Source organism: Euleptes europaea, chromosome 2 (assembly GCF_029931775.1).
Source record: "Euleptes europaea isolate rEulEur1 chromosome 2, rEulEur1.hap1, whole genome shotgun sequence".
Taxonomy (NCBI): Eukaryota; Metazoa; Chordata; class Lepidosauria; order Squamata; family Sphaerodactylidae; genus Euleptes; species Euleptes europaea.
The window spans coordinates 92,614,236-92,635,480 of record NC_079313.1 but is presented as its reverse complement, the minus strand read 5'-3'; the positions used below and the strand labels follow the sequence as shown (position 1 = coordinate 92,635,480).

The following is a 21,245-nucleotide window of genomic DNA, read 5'->3' as shown; positions in this document are numbered from 1 at the left end:
TCATCCTAACTAATGATTATTAATGCTCACGAAAAGGATAAAAGGGAAAACAATTGCACTCATGTTGCATGTTTCACTCAAGCTGCCATATTTTCACTTGTGATAAACACTGTCTCTTTACAGAAATGAAGCCTATGTAAATGAAATAAATGCATACATCTTCCCTGTTTATACCTGTCACCACCTCCCTTTACCTTCCTTGCCTCCCGTTACAGATTATACAGTAGCAGGCACATTGATGGCACTATAGAATACAAATAATCACAGACTTAAGTATGATTGTATTAATCAATGCAATGAATCCGATTTGTAAGCAGTTATCTGTACCATATATATATATTGATCCAACCCACCCACAACCCAAGGCAGCAGTAGGGCCAGGTCCTGGGCCAGCAAAAGGCACGGCTCAGAAGATACAGAACAAGGCAGCCGCTTGGAGGACCACCTCTCTGACAGAGGCCCATGTAGGGAAGGGAAGAAAGGGGTGGGACCTGAGCCTGAGGGCAGGAGGGAGGGCTTGGAGGAGCAGAGGAGGGAGGGAAGGGAGCAATGAGGTGGCTCCACCCAACTGAGACAAATCAGGGGTGGAGCTAGAGAAAGGGGGAAAGACAGGTGGTGGGGGGTAGGGATAAAAGGGAAGATGATGCCAATGGCCAGGGAGGAGGCAGGCTGAAGGGTTCACCACGTGTGGCTACACCTGATAGCCAAGGGAAACAGGACCTCTCCTTGGCAAGGCCTGCCCTTGCTCTGAGGCCAGGCAAAGGCTCCAGGGACATGGTGAAAGGCCAGGGGCCCCTGCAGCCTTGGGGGCACCCCACAGCCACCCCAAATGCTACTGAAGAAAACAGGAGGCCAGCCTTTGAAAGATGTACAATACCTACCAATATATTTGCAGCAATGACTTCTGGATCATCACAAACCGATTCCACAAAAAATACCTGCAAAAGGTCAAAGAAAATACCTAGTAAAATGCAGGTAATTTGCAGCAATATAAAGTATGCTTGCATTCATCATCATTGGATATCAAATAAATCAGTTGGGCATTGTATTTACAACTACAGTCAGATCTTTAAAATCTTCCCAACTGAATAATCATAAAAACTTCCTAATTCTATATAGCCCTGACCTAGATGGTCCAGGCTAGCCCAATCTCATCAGAGCTTGGAAGTTAAGCAGGGTCGGCCCTGGTCAGTATTTGGATGGGAGACCACATGCACAGGCGGGTAATGGCAAACCACCTCTGAATGCCTCTTTCCTTGAAAACCATATGGGGTCATCATAAATCAGCTGCTACTAGATGGCCAAATAATAATAATAATAAAAAAATAACCCAGCACAACAGACCTAGGGTACGTGTTCCATGGAAGCTTCTTATGTAGGCTATTCAGTGATTGATTGCTTAACTTGGTGAATTTTGCACACATTTTTGAAGAACAGGTATCTGCGTAGTGCTTGACATCGGGACACCCACTCAAGAATCAACCTTGCTCTATTGGAACTGCTTATCCAAATCGGAGTCTGAATAACTCTGGGAGTCTAAGCATTGATGAGATGTTATGAGGATATTCACTGACTTTTGCTTACAATAAGGATGGACTAGAATGTGACAGGCAGAGAGCCTGAAAATGGATGCCAGAGAGACTGCTTTAACCATTCTTGTTCCTTACCTGATATCCTTTTTAATAAAACTTAGATAAAGGATGCACTACTCTGCATTTTATTTTCTGTTTGAGAGTTAATTTGCTTTATAATTCTCCCCCAGTTTAGGTGGATAAAGACTGGCCTGTTTAGGTAACTGGGCAACTAAGTTTCATGCCACAAGGATGAATCCACATTTGAAAGGAAGTAGTCACCTTAAAGGAATTTTCTTTTGCAAAAGTTAATATCATATCTCGCCTCTCTCGGGTTGTGTTGGTTGCATCAAAGACCTAAATAAAAAAGAAGAAAACATAAATGTATAGTACTAAGCAGTACACACTGCAATTTCCAGAGCTACCTATAGGCTTTTCATATCCCTCTGTATTGCACTGATGCTACTGCATTGTTTTTCATTGTTTGGGCCTTGAGTCTTGGAGAGAAAGGTGGACTATAAATGAAGTAAATAAATACAACATTTTTGTTTATACTGGAGAGTGATAATTATGGAACCAATTTAAACAAATTGGTGTTAATTTGTTTAAACAATTAAACAAATATTTAAACAATTAAACAAATATGTATAATTATTTTTGATTAAGCATAGAGCTATTAAACTGTCGCATTGTACTTTTCTTGCATATCTCACACTGTGTAACTTATATCACCACTATATATGGTTGAGTAAAGAATGAAACAAAACAATAGAAACAGTTAATGCTAAGTAGCAACAGCTATAATTTCCAGAGCTACCTGCAGGATTTAACACATCCTTTCCATGAGTAAAAGAATCAGTGGAAGGAATACAACTACATCCCAAAGACTCAGGCTGCATTCCTGAAGGGGGAGGGGCAAAGCTCTTTGAGACAGCATGTCCCTGTGCTAGTGTATTCTATTATCACAGAATAAAGTGGCACCTATGCCAATGAGGGGGCAAACACACCGATGTCTGGGAGCCACGGAGCTGTGCCGTCTCCTGCTGCCAGTGCAGCCACGTTGGCAGGGAATTCCCAGAAGGGAAAGCCCATGCTGGTGTGGGGGTGTGTGTGTGTGTTCCCAGGGCATTCCAAGGGATGGAGCTGGCGTTAATCAGCTTCCAAACCCCTTTTTGCCCCGGAAATGCCTCCTTGAGCTGTGGCGTTGCTACACCACCTTTTTGGTGGTATAGCTTCGCTTTGCTCAAAGGGGGCATTTTTGGTTTTTATTTTAGTAAAAGCCTTTTTCTTTCCTTTCAGTGCCCAGGAATCCTCTGAGGAGATGGCATGACTGCACCACTCCCAGCCACCGCGGATCTCTCTTCAGGAATGGGCTGTCAGTCATTTTACTAATATATGTCATTGATTTAATAATGTCGAAGGCTTTCATGGTCAGAGTTCATTGGTTCTCGTAGGTAATCCGGGCTGTGTAACCGTGGTCTTGGTATTTTCTTTCCTGACGTTTCGCCAGCAGCTGTGGCCGGCATCTTCAGAGGAGTAACACTGTTTAAACAAATTAACTCCTCTGAAGATGCCGGCCACAGCTGCTGGCGAAACGTCAGGAAAGAAAATACCAAGACCACGGTTACACAGCCCGGATAACCTACGAGAACTAATGATTTAATAATGATTTAAGTAGAACTTGGAACAACTTAGAACATACTTATCAGCAAGCCAGCTTTGAAACAATTTGGCCAGACCTGGTTGCTTTGTATTTCAACTTATATTTTAAAATAAATATGCAGAAAAAGAAATATTTCATTCATCTGCATATTCAGAAAAAAATGTGATGTGTTGAACAGAAACTTAAAGGTCTTAATCACAGGTGAACAAACATAACTAAAATATCAGTGCAATCCTAAACAGAGTTACACTCATAGAGCAATGGGTTTAGAAGATAACGACTGCATTGTGTTAGCATTGTTTTGCAAGCTATTTAAATACAAAAATATAATCAAATTATTTCAGTGAACTTAAAAGAGATTTTAAAAAGTATATTTCAATGGTATCTTATTTCTCATAAGTTAGCTGTCACACATACAAATTCACAGAACCTTTGTTGAAGGCTTTCACGGTCAGAGTTCATTGGTTCTTGTAGGTTATCCGGGCTGTGTAACTTACTACTCTGAAGATGCCTGCCACAGTTGCTGGCGAAACGTCAGGAAAGAAAATTCCAAGACCACGGTTACACAGCCCGGATAACCTACAAGAACCAATCACAGAACCTTTGTTGGAGATGTGGTTTATCACAAGCTGCATATCTTTTGGTTATGGATTCAGTCTTTTTAACAGTGTGATTCAGTTTATAAATGAAATGTGGGGTGGGAAGATACCTTTAAATATACCTTTTGAATCAAAGGTTTTTTTATTTTCTGATTTCACTTTACTCTTCTACCTCTCAAATGGCAAAAATTGATAAATGTGCTAAGGTAGCATCGGGACAATGCTTCATAACTCTATATATGTACAGTTTTGCTTGCAGAAATACACCCTTCTGATTTTGCTAAAGTTAATGGGTTTAGAAGGGTGTATCTTTGCTTAGGATGTCACTGTACAAGATTTATATTTTCATTAATATGTAAAATAGAACAACTGTACATGCTAAGTTATAAATAATGCTTTTTATGCTTGTTAAAGTAGTAAAATAAGGTTTAATGGTTCCTTGTTTTCCCTCAAAATGTCAGGCTTTTTTCCTGCAAAACCCCCCAAAACAAAACATAACACAACAAAATATTTCCCCATGGCTTCAACATCATTGGAATAAGTAAAAGAGAAGCAGTTCCTACTAAGATCTTGGTAAGAGAGAATGGGCCATTACAAATATTTCAATTCTGAGAAGAGACCTACATTAATAATGTAATTGTAAAAAGAGTCTCACTTCTAAATCCATGGAGTTCAGTGGGATTAGAATGGCATACCGGTACCTCTGTTTAGAATTGCACAGTTAGAAATTTGTACTAGTGAATATTAGAAAGCAGTCATGTTGAAAGCTATTAGAATGATACAACAACAACATTTTATAGATTGTTATGAGAAAACATTTCATGAAGCCATTTTTCCCCATTTTAAGTTTCCCATCTTCCCTACACAAAATTGTGTGTGGGGAAAAAACTTGTGGGGGGAAAAAAACTCCTACAGGTTTTCACTCATATTCACATTTATTGCATTCTGGATTTTTGCCTTAAAGTCGAATGAAAGAGTGCACTTACAGCTATCTGGCCACAGTCCTCCGTAAGATAAGCTTTCACATCTTCAAGGGCCACCAAGGCACATTGTCTGCAAGAAGAAAAATTTGTAGAATTAAAGAAGTTGGAAAAATAATGAGAAGCCAACCATCTAAACCAGTAAATCAGTGGGATCTATCTAACTCTTTCTCTTTATTATATAGGGTTGCCAGCTGTGGGTTAGGAAATGCCTGGAGATTTGGAGGGGTGGAGCCTGAGGAGGGCAGGGTTTGGGGAGGGACTTTAATGGGGTGTAATGCCATAGAGTCCACCATCCAAAATAGCCATTTTCTCCAGCTGAACTGATCTCTGTCACCTGGAGATCAGTTGTAATAGCAGGAGATCTCCAGCCACCACCTGAAGATTGGCAACCCTATTATTACAAGAAAAGAATACTTCAATGAATACTTCAATGATTTGACACATGCTAATTACAAAAACAAATGAGTTAAAGGCTACTGTGAAACGAGAAAATACTATTTTTAAAAAATAATTCTAACTTGTTTGGTAAGGTTTCTATATGTTGAAATGATTCCATAGAACATTTTTTTAGCTTTTATCCTAGAACATCAGGGTTATCCTGCAGTTACACAATTTAAGGGAAAAAAACCTATTAAGAAAATATTATTTTTTTACGGGTAACAATAGAAACCATCATGAAATTTAAAAGGTAACCTGCCACTTACATAGTGACATTTTGGTTTCATGGAATAATAAGAGATAAATTGACACTCTTTGACCAATCAATTGACCTAAGGGAATAATAATAAAGTAACATGTCTTGGTCCTTAGACTTGAACTATAACTGTGAGGAAACAGTTATTTATATTAGGACGATGTGTACACATTGCCCTTGAAGACAATATTTGTCAAATTATTTTATTACTGGTTCTCCATGCAGAAGTACTTTAAAGTTTGTCTTATTTTTAAAAGTCCTTGAATGTGGATATTCAGATCCTGTCAGTGTGGGCTGTGGGATCTTAGAAGCCTGGTGCACATACAACAAAAATCAATGTTTGTATCCTTAAACTCAAATAAATGATGATGACTGGATAAACAAATCCTAATTAATCTAACAATTCAGTATTTGTCCCGGGGCGAGCCCCTCCCAGAGGCTCCCGGGCCGTCCGAGGTCTCCCCCCTCCCCCCCGGGAGAAGAGTCTCCACTCACCGGGGAAAGGAGACCCGAAGGTGAAGCGACCCGGCCTGCCGACGGCAGGCTTGTTGGTGGAATCTCCGCCCTGGCTTCCTCTCCGGGACCCACCGGAGAGGACGGCCCGAGGCACCCAGCCGCAGCGCCAGCCGCGGCAGGGCCGACCCACGTGCCTACACCCCGCCCCGCTCAACAGCTGAGCCGCGGGAGGGCGCGGGCGGGGCCGGAGAGGGTGCGCCGGCTCCCCGCAACAAGGCCAGCCACGTGGCCCTGCTGCGGCCCTTATTTGGGCATTCCGGGGCGGGCCTTGGGGAGGAAGGGGCGGGGCCTCTCTGGCCTGGAGGGGATATAAGGCCAGAGAGGAGCCTGGGCCAGGGAGGAGCAGCAGCAATAGGTGGCAAGGGCTGAGCTGACCCAGAGCAACCTGGCTGCCTCCGAGGGGGAGACAAGCTCTGATTCCCCCTTGGACTGGTCTGAGGCCGAGGAGGCTCCTCCGGTCAGACCCTCCTCCAGGGCAGAGACCCCAAAGGCGACGGCGGCGCCAGGGAGGCGCGACAGTATTTGTAACAATGTATTCACTGGAAAACTATATACCGCTGAAATAATAGGTTCCTCTTGAAATCACATGCAAATACACAAAATGGAGCAGACCACTGTTACAGTGGAATCCTATGCAGAGTCACTCCAGTCTGAGCCCACTGAAATGAATGGATTTAGACTGAAGTAACTCTCCTTAGGATTACACTGTAAATGTGCCCTCGTTTCACATTGGTGGTCCTGATAGTTCTAAATTGTTCTGTTTGATTTTATTTCATTAGCTGCTTACACTCCTGGTCACCCTTCTCCAAATGGCCTCCCTCTGACTCAGTATCTCATCTCCTTCCTTGCCTTGCACTCACTATTAGCTGCTCAACCCCTGAAGTGGAGTTGTACAGTCCATCATTCAAGTTGTAGTGCTGTGTCTGATTAATGTTTAGTCCATCCACAGTTTCTTCAAAGGGCTCTCTTTCTTGCCTCTACCAACTATCTAAGGGGCCCTTTTCCAACTGTCACTCTCATTCACCAGACCCCCACTCCCTAGCATTTTCTTAACTCCCTAGCAACCACAGCCTCTTGGTAATCTGCCTCATCCTCTTTCTTGGCTTTCCTTATATGAAGTTTACTACTGTCTCTATTTGCATTTTCTGGGTCATTTCTGATGCTTTCTAGTTCTCATTTCACTTGTTTATCTCTTAGACTGCCACAATTTTTCATAATACAAATCTAAGATGTCCCTTGATTTTCTAATTTCAAAGGCACAGATATTAAGCGGCATCTTGTTTTGTGTTGATTGTAGTGCATTGTGAAAACTAGGAACCCAGGTACCAGATTATTTAGCAGTGCCAGTGTTTTGTGGAATGCAGACATCAACTTACTTTCGAATCCTCATGGCTTCTTCATTATCATGTCTGAAGAAGTCATAGGACTGGTACGATCTAACTGCTTCACGACGATAAACTCCTAAATTAAACACTTCAAAAGGCAAATAAGAAAATTAATTTGGCAACACCCCATTAGCAAACTTTACCCAAAAAAGAGCAAAGAGGAGATTTTTCACACCTGCCTTGTTTCATTTGGATGACTAAAATCAATTTATATGTTAATAATTTCATGAGTTAAATTTTGGCTATTCTCATACACTGAAATCTCATTTCATTACAACATGCAGCAACCTTGGGGGCTATGAAATAACTTTCGCCAGTATTTTCTTTATATGATTTATAGCATAGCCACTGATTCCTCTATTTTTTCAGCCAATCTCAAGCCAATCCTTGCTTATTAATAGAGTAGACATGCCAATTTTGTTCACTTGGAACTGGAATCCTGGGTTCAGACCTCACCACTGACAAGGAATAATTATGTGTCCTTGATATGCTACCTCTCTCAACTTCAGACGTATTTACAGCCAAACTGCACACAAAGGGGATGACCCAGAAACAAGAATTGTAGGTCTTGTTTGTTTCAGTGGGTGAAAGTGAAGAACATGCTTAACTCTCTTTGAACTCAGTGGTGCTTAAACACACTTTATCTGGGTTGCGTCCACACACTGTGGCATGCTCTAGAAATCAAGGCAGCAGTTACAACCAATACAGCTCTATTACAGCCAGTAGGACTTACAATCGTTCACGATATACAGCAGGACATAATTTTTAAAAACAAACAAACACCAGTATAGTTTAGTACACTGAGAGAGAAAAATACATATTCATCCATCACCCTTTTCCAGACGTTTCTTTAAGGAGAGGGTACTAAGGGAAATAAAATGATGGGTTCAGCTCATCTACAAAGGATTTGAGCACAAACAGTGTCATTGTACAAAATGCCTCTATATACTCTGACCTTTGAAAGCTTAAAAGTGAGGTACGTTATGGTCAATTATTTCCAATTTCTGAAAGGAACTGAAGCTGAATATTAGGCTGAACCACTGACTTTAGCAACATAAATACTTTGAGAGTCGCGTTGCCTGAGACTTGCTTCAATTTGACACAAAGGAGAAAGCTGCAATTCTGTTTCCTAAATATTGCTGAAAACATTTTTCCTTGGCTGCTGATAACAGTAAGGAATGCTGTGATGATTCCAAATTACTCTCTGGGCGGAAGGTCAAAGGATAATACCTTCTAGTCGTAACCAATCAATCAGCAGTGGATTAATCTTAGCTTCTGTATGGCAGATTCCTCCGCCACCCACAGATATGCACCCTTTCCCATCCCCCAACCATGCACACAATCACTGTTATTGTTTCAACCAATAGGTTTTAACAAGCCATGCCAAAACCTTTTGTAGGCACTCCAATCCAGTTGAGGTAGCGAGTTAATTTCTTAGAGACGTAGGTCTTGCCTCTTGCAGGAAGGCCAATCATTACAATCAAAGTGGGAGAGTTGGTCATATAAGAAGCCCATGCTGTGTAGAGAAAGCAAAGATGAAATCAGTAGTTTCTGGAGCTAGGCAGAAGCAGAAGAAAAAATGTGGGCCTAAATACTCTTTGTCTTCCACAACCTCCGTCAGGCATTTGCTATTCACAAGGACACTGTGTGTATTTCCCATAATCAATCAGTGGCCCATGGAAGGTATTTGTTAATGGAATAGGTTACTCAAGTAAAAAATAGCCTATGACTAAGTGCCTCAAAATGAGCATTTCACTGAGTTACACCTATTTCCCAATTAACCAAGGTGCCTTTTAAGGTATAAAATAAAAATGTCGAATACAAAGATTCCTCCCCAGAGAACACAAAGGAAGCCAAGCTGCCTTTCTAAACATTCTGCACAGGACCAAAAACACTGGACTTTTTAGATTTTGTCCAAGATAAGAAATTTTCTAACATTCATTCCCAAATTCCAATGAAATACATGGGAATCATATATAGGGTTGCTAGGTCCCTCTTCATCACCAGCGGGAGGTTTTGGGGGCGGAGCCTGAGGAGGGTGGGGTTTAGGGAGGGACTTCAATGCCACAGAGTCCAATTGCCAAAGTGTCCGTTTTCTCCAGGTGAACTGATGGCTATCGGCTGGAGATTAGTTATAACAGCAGATCTCCAGCTACTACCTGGAGGTTGGCAACCCTAATCATATATGAGAAATGGAAGATGATGCAGGATTTAATATTGTTCATCCAGATATAGAAGATTATAAGGAAAGGGGAAATCCCATCTCCCCACCCCGCTAGTCTCCCTGCACATGCTGCGTCTGCTTTCCTGCTTCCCTGTTTTCTTCAGTGCTTGCTTCCCTCCCCCTTCCTCTCCCAGCTGCCAGTTTTCCTCCCAAGTCTTCTTCCATATCGCTTGTACCCGTGTCCTCTCCCCTCTGCCATTTCCTTCCCAGTTTCTTGGACAATCCAAAACGGCAAGTGAGTTCTCAATGGACTATGTTGTGAAATCTTGGCTGACATTTTGGGGTTACTACACAACCTCATAAAACATCTCCAAGTTTCCTCCACCTATAGCATTCTATGGATTTGCTGATGGTCTGTTTCTCAAGCACTGTTTTTTGTGGGATTCTCATAACAATTTGGCCTTTTAAAAATTTGCTATGTCTGCATTTGCACAAACATTGCTTCTCCATCTGGGGGGAACTTTTTTTGTTGCTCTTTTAAAAAAGTTTAACTTAAAAAACAACAACACTTTGGATTCTCCGAGATTTGCAGAAATCTCATCCCTAAGTGGCCCCATTGGGCAGATTTTTTGATCCATGTGGCCATAGTAGGAATTAGATATATGATTTTTCCTAAATAAAATAATAATGTGATTTTTGACAGATGGCTGTCCTTGGTGTCAAACATCAACTGTAGCATGTGTGCCATGGAACCTGGAGATAATTTTCTAAAATATTCGGATTCTGTTGCAATCAATAAGAAAACTGCAATGGAGCTAGGATTAAACTGCCAATCTACAATGGACTGAAGATGGAAATTGGCTAGGGGAAAAGGATAGATTCATAGAATCACAGAGTTGGAAGGGGCCATACAGACAATCTAGTCCAACCCCCTGCTCAATGCAGGATCAGCTTAAAGCATCCCTGACAAGTGTTCATCCAGCTACTGCTTGAAGACTGCCAGTGAGGGGGCAGCCAATTCCACTGCTGAACTGCTCTTACTGTAAAAGAATATTTCCTAATATCCAGCCTGTACCTTTCCTATGCTCTGCTGCCAACAGGAAGAGCTCCCTGCCCTCCACTAAATGACAGCCCTTCAAATACTTAAAGAGAGCAATCATGTCCCCCCCCTCAACCTCCTCTTCTTCAGGCTGAACATTCCCACCTTTCCTCGTAGGGCTTGGTCTCCAGGTCCCTTATCATCCCCATCACTCTCTTCTGCACCCATCCCAATCTGACTATATCCTTTCTGAAGTGAGGCCTCCAGAACTGTGCATAGTACTCCAGGTGTGGCCTGACCAATGTGGTGTACAGTGAGACTATGACATCCTGCAATTTGGATATTATTCCTCTATTGATACACTCCAAGACTGCATTAGCCATTTTTTGCCGCTGCATCACAATGACTGCTCATATTAAGCTTACATTCCACCCCATACCCCAAGATTTTGTTCACATATTCTTCTACCCAGAAGCGTATCCCCCATCCAGTTTGCATGCTTCTCATTTTTGTTAGCCAGAACAGAATCACAGGAGTAACAACCCTTGCACGCACCTACTGGTTTCTCCAATTCATTCAGTACCTCCGCTTATCATTTTTGAGAAAGCCAATGTGTGCATTTTATATAATGTCTAGTTTGTCCTTTATTCTCAAATTATGCTCCACTGAACAAAATTATGCCAGTGGAACTTGCAAAGTGGAATCTAAAGGATGGTCTGATAAAAATACATGCTGAGCCTGCAAAAACAAATCCACGTAGACTGCTCTGAAAGAACAATGCTGCAAACCAAGCTGGTAGATGAGCATTGCAGGGACTTACGGTTATAGGCAGTGGGAAATGATTACAGGTTCAAGCCAGTCTTTCCCACATGGCGGTAAAGGTCCTGCACATGGGGTACGAGCATGTGTTTTGTGTAGATTTCATGCACAGCAGAAACTCTACCAGTTTAGTTTACAAAGTACTGATGTTCCCTGAGCAATATCCTTTATCGTAGCTCAAAGACTCGATAGCTGTATGCTGGGATCAAACCATCCCTGTGTTTCAGAGTGTGAGCTACAGCTACACTAGACTGTCTGGCCTCTGCATTTATATATGTGCCAGGGAGAAATCTTGCTCACCATGAAACATTTGCTCATGAAATCACTGCAAAATACTCACAGCACTTTTTCTCCGAGGCTCGTAGACTTGAGGATGTGTTTTCCTGATTGCAACCGTTACCGTTTACCTGCTCTGGGACTGGACCTGCATCCTCTGACATTGCTGCAAGGCACAGGCACACTTCCTCCGTTTGGGATCGCCAGGCTCCTTCTAGAAAAAGGTGGAACAAGGAGCATTCTGAAATGCGAAGACAGAAAGAAATAACACACGCAGTAATCTGTAGCGTTCCTTTCAGCAGGGACTGAAGGAAGTGGGGGCGAGGAACGGAAGCCACACTAGAAGTTGCTAGTCAAGGTCATGAGAAAATATTATTTGAAAAAGACAAACAAAAGCCAGGAAATACAAGGGGGTAATCTCCACCTTATAAGAAGCAATGGCTAGTAGAGACCCTAGAGACTCTTCATTAATCAACGCTATTCTTCTCTACTATTTACACACCATCTTAATTGCTAAGGAGCTTCCAGGCTGCAAGGCGTTCCTGCGGCCAGCTCCCAAGGGCTCACCTACTACCAGTGATCTGAACGGAGGGAGAAGACGTTTTCGTTAGGAGCCCATCTTTCGGTCCAGCATCTGGAGGGCTCCAAATCTCCCCCCCCAAGCCCCCCCAAAACGAGCCTTCTCCGTCCTTGAACACACCCACCTCCAACGTCCAGGCAGCTCGCAACGGGGGCAGCAGCAGAACGCCTCCCTTTGGACCGGAGCCGATCCAGCAGCTCCCAGACGGCAAGCCCGCCCGCCACAGAGCCCCCCCAGCCCCGGGGAGCGACGGCACTGCGGCGCAGCCCGGCCCGGGAGCAGGTATGCAGGTCACACCTCCCGGCGCCGAGAGGGAAGAGCAGGGCAGTTCTCACCAGACGCCGATCTGCAAAGGCGGTGCAAAGGGCAAACGGGGCCGCGATGGGAACTGAAGTGACGCGCAGAGCCGCAGAAAGGAGGAACTGCAGGTATCGGAAGCGGTGTTGAGAAGCAGGCGCATCCTTTGGCTAGGGAGGGGCTTGGGCGACGTCCTTTTGCTAGTGACTTTCCCAAGGACGCAATCGGCGGGGGAGAGGACCCTGGCATCCACGGGGGGTGGGTGGGGGTGGAGATCACGCACGGAGGCACGCATGCTCGTCCCACACGTTATGCATGCGAGCCTCTTCCTGGGAAGGCGGTAGCATCTCCCGCGCGGAAATACCGGGAGTCCTGGAAACAGAGTTTGGGTTGGAAAAGCAGCAGAAACACAAACGCGGGGCCGAAGCGCGCGCGGGTCGCAACTCCCCCGGCGCTGATTATTCGTTCGACAGGCAGGGCTGCTGTCACACGCCCCGCCCACCGGCAGCTCCAATGACAAAGCAGTGACGGCAGAGAAGGGTGGGCGGGCCGAGAGAGACGTCACAGCGCGCCAACTCAACTGTTCGTTTCCCGCGCAAGGCGGCGGGGGCGGCGGGGGCGGCGGGGGCAGCGACACGCCTGGCTCGGCTTGGGGCTTTCGATGTAAGTCGTGTGATGGATAGCGACGCGACGCGTTTGAATGTAAGTGAACGGGACGCTATGCGTTTGTTTGCAATTGGGTTTTCTCTTTCGCTTTGCTGGGGATGTGGGTTTGAATAGGCGAGTTAAACTAGGGCCATTTATGCGCGTTTTTGTTTTGTGTTTTTGCCTTGGATTTGCCTCTTTTTAGATGCACATTTTCCCCATCCGAATTCTCCAAACTCAACAATAAGCCCCCATGCAGAGTTTGGAGAATTCGGATGGGGAAACTGTGCATCCAGAGAGGGGCAAATCCAAGGCCAAGCCTCCCATGCATAAGTGGCCTAGATCTGTCTACGCGAATGCTTTTTCAATAGGGGGCTGTGCCGGCTCCAGCCAGCCCTATAGCCCCATCAGTGAGAGTTTACGCCTGACTCAAAACAAAGAACAGCGTTTATAAAGCGATATAATTAAACGGGCTTAATCAGTTTGTTAATTTTATTCTTGCATGATGTCAACTGTCTGTGTTGCCTGGGCTTCCTATTCAGGGCAGTGATTATTTTGTATTGCAAAACATACACGGTAAATGTGCTTCGAGTTGCGTAGTTATGCGTAATTGAGCTTTAATTTCAGTCTATGACTAATGGGGCTCCTAGCACGTCGACGCCCTCCACCGTCGTGCCTTAAAGGTCTACAGCAATGTATACAGACCGGGGGCTCCCTTCTGCTGGAAATTCATAATAATCCCCCCTCCCAAACTCTTTGTCCTCACATTCCCCCAAAATCCATCATACGAATTCCTAATTAAACGATATAAATTATAAAAAAATGGCGGAATACTGTGGTCGCTTTGCCAGCAACTATTCTTTTAGAAATGCGCAAAGAGATGAGTCCGCGCTTGACAAGATTAGTAGTTACTGCTCGACCTATTGCTTTGGAAGGAGTTCTGCGACGCTGTGATTTGTTGGCTGCGTTGAGTTTAAAGAGAAAATGCGGGGCATATTTGCGGAGAGACACTAAACCGAATGACCTTCTTTACTCTTCTGTAAATCCACTGAACTCAGTGGGTTTACACGGATGTAACAATATCTACGATTACACTAAGTGTTCACAGTGGGTAGCCGTGCGTTAGTCTGTCTGCAGTAGTAGAAAAGGGCCAGAGTCCAGGAGCACCTGAAAGACGGAACAAGAATATTTTCTGGTAGGGTGTGAGCTTTCGTGAGCCACAGCTCGCTTCTTCAGATGAAGAAGCGAGCTGTGGCTCACGAAAGCTCCTACCCTGCCAGAAAATATTTTTGTTCGTCTTTCAGGTGCTCCTGGACTCTGGCCCTTTTCTACTACTGTAAGTGTTGCCTTCTCGACTGTTTTGAATTACGACAGTTCTTACCCCTATCTGAGCCAAAGAAATGGTAATTCAGGCTGGCTGTGTCCCTTCCCCCACCCCCACCCATGTGGGAATAACGATCCTTAGGCGTAAATTATTCTCAGCCACTGTCTGCATAACTACGTCCCGCATTTATATTGGGGGGACAGCTTTGTTAATGATGGAGTTTCAGTTTTTCAAACGAAATAAGTTCTGCGCTGGAGCATGAACTTGGGGCCTTTTTTTTTTTTTTTTTTGAGGGTCAGGAGGTGCTTGTTGTGCAATCACAGCTACGCCCGAGTCCCGAATTTCTCCGGGGTTTTCCTCCGAGCCACCGTCATCCTTGCGACGCCCGGGAGAGAAAAATGGCGTCAAAAGAGTCACCCGAGCAGTTACAATGGAATTCTCAGCCTTGTGCTGACGAAGCGGATGTTTGGGACCCTCCCGCTAAGCCGATTGGCTGCCCCCGCACGAGGCGACCAATAGGAAGCCGGAGAGGCGGGGACGCGAGGGTTGCTGGGTTGCCTGTCGCCGCCGCCATTTTGCTGTGGGGGCGTGAAGCCCGGCCGCCCCCGCCGCCGGGAGAAGTCCGTCCGTCAGTCGGTCGGTCGGCGGGAGGGCGGCAGGATGCTGCGGCTGCGCTGCAAGGCCAGGAGCGGCTCGTACCCGCTGCCCGGGCTCACCGCGCATTCCTGCCTGCGCGAGCTCCAGGCCGCGCTCGCCGCCCTCACCGGCGTGCCCGTCCAGGCCCAGCGGCTGCTGCTCGGCTTCCCCCCGCGGGGCCTCGACCTCAGCGACGCGGAGCGGGGCCTCGGAGAGCTCGGCATTCACTCGGGTACGAGGCGGGCCTGGTCTGGACCCACGAGGCCTCGTGTCGGGGGTGGTTTCCTCCGCTTACCCCTGAGGGGAGAGAGGAGGGCTGAGTCCGGGCGTGTGGCCCCGTCGCGGCACTGTTGCTGTGCATCTCCAGTTGGGGATTATCCCCTCACGGTATACGTGTCTCTTGCACGCGACAGTCTGAAAGGGAGACGGGGTCGGGAATGATCTAGAAACAGCATTTGGAGCAGCTCCCTTGCAGGCGTTTACTTGGTGCTCTCGGGTTAGGGTTGGCAACCCCAGGGGATGCCTGGAGGTCGCCAGGAATTGCAAGGGATCTCCAGTGTCTGTTTAGGAGCGTGGACTTTATGGCATACTTGGTTGAGGTCCCTTCCCTTCACAGATCCCACCTTCTCCAGGTCCCACCCTCAAATCTCCTGGATTTTCCTAACCCAGAGCTGGCAACCCTGTTGAGTGAAACATCAAACGAAGCTGAAAGCCTGAGTTGACACTTAAGACTAAAGTCGATGGTTGCTCTAAATGGGAAAAAAGGGCAGTGCCTGAAACATGTTCTTCTGTTGTGGGGACTGATAGTGCCATCCTGAGCGCAGTTCTACCCGTTTAAATGCATTGTATAGGCTTGGAAGAGTCACCCTGTTAGCACTTGGACTTGACTCCTGTGTGGAGCAATGGATCACTGTTTGTTTTTAAATCTTATGTCATACATTTCTCTTAAGAACTCTCCTGGAATCATAACTATTTTAAGTAGCCATTAAAACTTCTTATGATAGAGGGGATCATCATGGCCGAACACATCAGTAGAAAATAACTGGCCTTCTGGCAGTTTAATCTTGCCTTAGTTTGTTGTTCGCATCATCTTCTGAACCGCGACCTATTGCATTGTTTACTGGATGTCTTATGTTTTATCAGTGTGTTGGTGCCTTGATTCTCCTAAAGTAATGCGGGCTGTAAATTAAGTAAAGTAAAGTTATGTATCAAGCACAAATGTAGAAGGTAATAGCCTTTTCTTCTAAACGCTGTAGGAGAAGTAGCCCTCCTAACCCATAAAAGTGATGTGTACTGTAACTGGATGATTTTTGCAAGCTTTTCTTAAGGTAGAAATATAAATGTTAACATTTGTTCTGATTTAGGACAGGAAGCCTTAAAGCAGTGACTCAAATATTTTGAAGCTCTGTAATTGGCTAAATTGAGGCTTGGCAAGGTTTTTGTTACCACCCTTAATTAAATTGTACAGTTCCAGAGTGGTGGTGGGGAGGAGAGGGAAACATATCCGTTCAGTTTTTGAGTGGTTTCTAAGATTCTTAGATGATCTTAGTGAATGATGTTATTAGAATGAAATACTCTGAGTTTTATCTATATTTTTTTTGTCTAAATCAAGATGATTGTGCTAGCATAGAATGGATTGAATAAATGCCCATGATGGATTTTAAAGTTCACAGATATATTTGCTTATGGCTTCAGAAGAGAAAAACCAGATGTATCGATTAAAATGTGGTTATTTCTAGAACTGTGCACGTTTTATCGCTTGTTCTTACCCATCATTTTCTTATACTGATCAGTCAACTCTCAGTCTCATCTATGTATCCATTTGCATTTTTAATCATAGTGCTCAGGGTGTTTCATAATTATTTTGTAATGCTTATAAATTTTGCAGTGTATGACTTGCATTATTGGGGGGGGGGATAACCTTGTCTGAGATTTCAACTAGAGTTCTGTGTAATTACTGCACTGAACCATTTCTCAACTTTTTTTGTATTTTTCTTTACAGGTGATACTCTGATAGTTGAAGAAGATGCAAGCAACCTCAGGACTGAGTCTTCCATAGTTACAAAACGGACTGCTCCTAATTCAGTCAGGGACACACTTCCTGTGCTTGGCCGGAGAGTTGTTCCCGCAGATAACTCATGCCTCTTCACCAGCATTTATTATGTGGTAGAAGGTGGTGTTTATGACCCAGCATGTGCCCCAGAGATGAGAAATCTTATAGCCCAGATTGTAGCAAGTGATCCAGAATCCTATAGTGAGGCAATACTAGGAAAGACTAACCAAGAATACTGTGATTGGATCAGAAGAGACGATACATGGGGAGGTGCAATTGAGGTTTCTATTTTGTCTAAGTTCTATCAATGTGAAATTTGTGTAGTGGACACTCAGACAGTAAGAATTGATCGCTTTGGGGAAGATGCTGGCTATGCTAAACGGGTCCTTCTAATTTATGATGGTATTCACTATGATCCACTTGAGCGCAAAATACCCAACTCAGACATTCCTCCCCAGACAATTTTTACTGCATCGGATGATATTGTCCTTGCACAGGCCTTGGAGTTAGCAGATGAAGCCAGAAGAAAAAGGCAGTTCACCGATGTAAACCGGTTTACACTGAGATGTATGGTATGTCAGAAAGGATTAACAGGGCAAGTGGAAGCCAGAGAACATGCCAAGGAGACAGGACATACCAACTTTGGAGAGGTGTGAATTTTTGTGTGAGGTTGGTTTTACCTACTACCTCACTGAACAAGAACAAGCATCCAGGTTTTACATAAGCTGTATTTAATCAAGAATTCATTTAAAGCTTGAAGGCCCTATTAACTTAATTATGAATGATGCTCACAGGTTTGCTGTGATTAGTGTGAGTTTACAAGTGCGTATAGAATGGTGTCACATCGTTCCAACTGATTCGAGTGTTCTTTTGTATGACTAAGAGAACAACACAGCTGCTCATCAAATGCTGCATCAGTTCTTGATAACTGCTGGTGCAAGAATTCTCTTGTGACATATCTTGGTTAATACACACACATACACTATTGTGGCTAGACTTGTGTATAGAATTTTAGAATCACTGATGGAATAAAGGTCTCAGCTCATCTACTGAGGTCTTGATCTACTGAATAGATACAGTGGTCCCCGTTCATATCTGGCAAGATCATTTGCCTCTGCTTTGTTCATGCAAAGAGTTATGCATGGTTGTATACCTAAAAGCAGATTAGCCTCATGGTTACTGCCTCTGAATGTAATCCTGAAATGTGTCTACTTTAAGTCACTGAATAAGAGTACGCTGTAGAAAATAATGGTCATGTTGATAAAAGGCCTTAACTTGAAGGCTTCATTTTTGAGCATTCTTAGGGAGTGAAACGTGAATACAATTTCATGGCTGTTTAAAACATTGGCACTTTCTGCAGTGGAGTTTATGAGCATTAGTGACATGTTCTTAAAAAGTTACTGAAATAGCAACAGATTCCAGCAACATAAATTGAAATATTTGTTTGATAAGCTACATATGGAACTCGATGTGTATAGTGCTGGGGATAATTTTGCTTGCCGGTTGTGCTGAAAAGAGGGAAGAGTTCCAGTTGACGCTCCTCTACTCTGTCTTCTGAGTAAGAGTGGGCATACCAGACCCTGGCTACTACTAGCTTATTGGTCTTGGAATTAGTGCACTTCCAAAAAGATTCTCAAAACTGCACCTGCTTTTGGAGGACTGGGTGGTGGTAGAGCATTGGTCTGATTTTATATGCTTCGCTAACATCACTTTTGCTTGCTTTATATTTCAGAACACTGTTAGTAACATGTCAACTGGTAGTTATACACTCTGCTTTCATCACACAGTTGACTGGCATAGCTTTTTAGCTTATGAGGCTTCTAACTGGGTGATATCACTGGTTATTATATAGATATTTTCTAAATTTTTAACAGTTTAAGCTTTTTTGGTATCTATTGTTACAGATTATAGCCTTTAATCACGTGAATACTGCCTTAGCAAGACTTCTAATGAAGGATGAAATAGTTTGCTTCCTTAACAAAATAATCTCAGTATTAATTAGTATAGCTTAGAGATTTTTATTGCAGAAAAGCTGCATTGAATCTTGGAGACGAGTTAACTTATGCCTTCTTCAAGAAAGGCAAGGTGGGTTGAGAAGAGAGAACCCTGGAAAGGTTTGCAAAATGGTAGTGTTGCCATACTGAGTTTTAAAATGTCTTCATATGCACTAAATAACTAGAACTAACACCTTTAAAAAGGTGAACATGGTACTAACATAAGAAAATTTTCTAGTCACCATTGTCTCTGTAACCACAGTCCCCAAATGATTGGAGTAGGCCCAGCAGTTGAACTAAGATTTTTTTTCAGTATCTGGGTACTGTTGCCAAGTATTTTCAAAATACTTGCTTTGCCAAAGTGGAAGAAAGACACTGGAATACTTTCTAACAATTTATTAATACATGACTAAAGCAATTTTCTGAATTTTTTTTCTGAGACTTTTAACAGCTAAGTGTTCCAAAGTACAGTAAATTAGATTAAATCACTTTCCTCATGTGAAGTTAATTACTGCGAAGTCCCAAAGCCATGCAGTTTTGTAAAAGATAGGGTGTACAAAATAGGTTCCGTTACTCCACGAAGTTGCCGGTGAGATCCACCATATTGAGCTGACAGAACAGCATGATATGTTGTTCGTAGCATAGTAGAAGCTATAATAATCTGCTCAAGCATTAGATAGAGTAGTTCCATTATATCAGCTGGGTGGTGGTTTGATTTACTTTTATTTATGATACCTGCACAATCCAGAGTATCTAATATGCGGTAATACAATGTTGGACTGAGCTTACAGCTGACCTGCAGTATAGTTTTAGGGGTGTATTGCACTCTCATTGTTGATGTAGCTATGTTGGTGCATGCTACTGTACAAAATCACTTTTAAGTCATTCCTTGGGATAATTTCGAAGCTATTTATATATAAATGAATACACTAACTTCTCCATTAACGAGGACAATAGCTGTTGTGCCCCTACATGTGGTATGTTGTCTTTGTTTTGGTTCTAGTTTGTTGTCCCACTGCAAGCAATGGAGCAAGCTAGCCATAACTAACAAATTCCATATAGCCTTCAATGGAACCAGGAGTAAGTTCACATGTGACACGTGACAGGAGTGCTTTTGAGCCACTCCTGTTGCTGTTTAACCACCCTGTGATTTTGGGTGTTGCCTGTGTACAGATACACATGTTCTATCTGAAATGCCTTTTTAGTTCTCCACCTGGCATTTTTTCCATTGACTTGTACATGTTTACAAATGTACCTGGTGCTACATAGCGGAAAACTGTTGGTGCTTGCTTGAGTTTCAATTCTGTGGGCAGGCATCTGTAAAATAGTGTTAGGTCACTTAAAACTAGAGCAAATGGTGAGATTGCATAGATCAGGAAGTTACTATTTAAAGGGGAGGGAGAATGTGCTGCTAAATTGTCTGCCTTTTTTATAAGTGCTTGCTTACTAAGAAGTTCCACAGGGGTGCACCAGTGATGCATCCTTACTCATATCACTTAAAAAAATTAAAGGGTGGGGAAGCTACCTGAAATCCTCTAGAATGTTTTGTTTGAGATACTGCAAGAAATGAACATGGCAGGCCAGAGGCATGGTGAAAGGGGTATTATGTGATTATATAGTGTGTGGTAGCATCCAGGTTATGTGAGGAGAGCATGTTTTCTTTCATACTAACTGTAATGGGGATGTTGGTGACACCATGGGAGAAGTATAGTAGATGAATTACCATAATGTGCATTTTAAATGATGTAAGATATATTTCAGTAGTATAAAGTGTACATACATTTTTTTTCTTAGTGCACTCTTAGGTGAAGCTCCTTTTAGGCTAGACCTAAGGTACTTTGCCCACAGCCTTAAGCCAGTAAACCAGCTGGGCTGTATTTTCGAAAGGCATTTCGGATGCTGCCTAGTTGCATATTTTTCTGCTTGGTGGTGGTGGGGAGAATTTAAAGTATCGTTACTTTGCTTGATTGTGACTTAAATAAACACAAGTTGAGAGTAAAGCAAATA

The 21,245-nt window shown here is 43.5% G+C and overlaps 2 protein-coding genes across 4 annotated transcripts in view; one reads left to right on the top strand and one right to left on the bottom strand.

The window, feature by feature from the left end:
* Positions 1–11,893, bottom strand: part of PFKFB2 (6-phosphofructo-2-kinase/fructose-2,6-biphosphatase 2) — a 31,499-nt gene extending 19,606 nt beyond the window's left edge. For 2 of the 3 annotated variants that reach the window (XM_056867435.1, XM_056867436.1), the window contains exons 1-6: positions 11,774–11,893; positions 8,802–8,927; positions 7,403–7,499; positions 4,820–4,886; positions 1,854–1,928; positions 882–938 (exon numbers count right to left, since the gene is read on the bottom strand). In XM_056867435.1, coding sequence (XP_056723413.1) covers positions 882–938; positions 1,854–1,928; positions 4,820–4,886; positions 7,403–7,499; positions 8,802–8,927; positions 11,774–11,873 — 522 coding nt within the window. In that variant the 5' untranslated portion in view covers positions 11,874–11,893. The remainder of the gene's footprint in view (positions 1–881; positions 939–1,853; positions 1,929–4,819; positions 4,887–7,402; positions 7,500–8,801; positions 8,928–11,773) is intronic. The other variant, XM_056867437.1, reaches the window with a different exon arrangement.
* Positions 11,894–15,206: 3,313 nt separating this feature from the next.
* On the top strand, positions 15,207–18,331 carry YOD1 (YOD1 deubiquitinase). Its single transcript, XM_056867438.1, has 2 exons — positions 15,207–15,423; positions 17,194–18,331. The coding sequence occupies exons 1-2, from the start codon at positions 15,216–15,218 to the stop codon at positions 17,898–17,900; spliced, it is 915 nt and encodes a 304-aa protein (XP_056723416.1). The 5' UTR covers positions 15,207–15,215; the 3' UTR covers positions 17,901–18,331.
* The last annotated feature ends 2,914 nt before the right edge of the window (positions 18,332–21,245 follow it).

Coding starts and splice junctions, on each gene's coding strand:
- YOD1 (XM_056867438.1), top strand. CDS start 15,216: ATGCTGCGGCTGCGCTGCAAGGCCAGGAGCGGCTCGTACCCGCTGCCC. Junction 15,424..17,193: donor AGAGCTCGGCATTCACTCGG/GTACGAGGCGGG, acceptor TTTTCTTTACAG/GTGATACTCTGATAGTTGAA.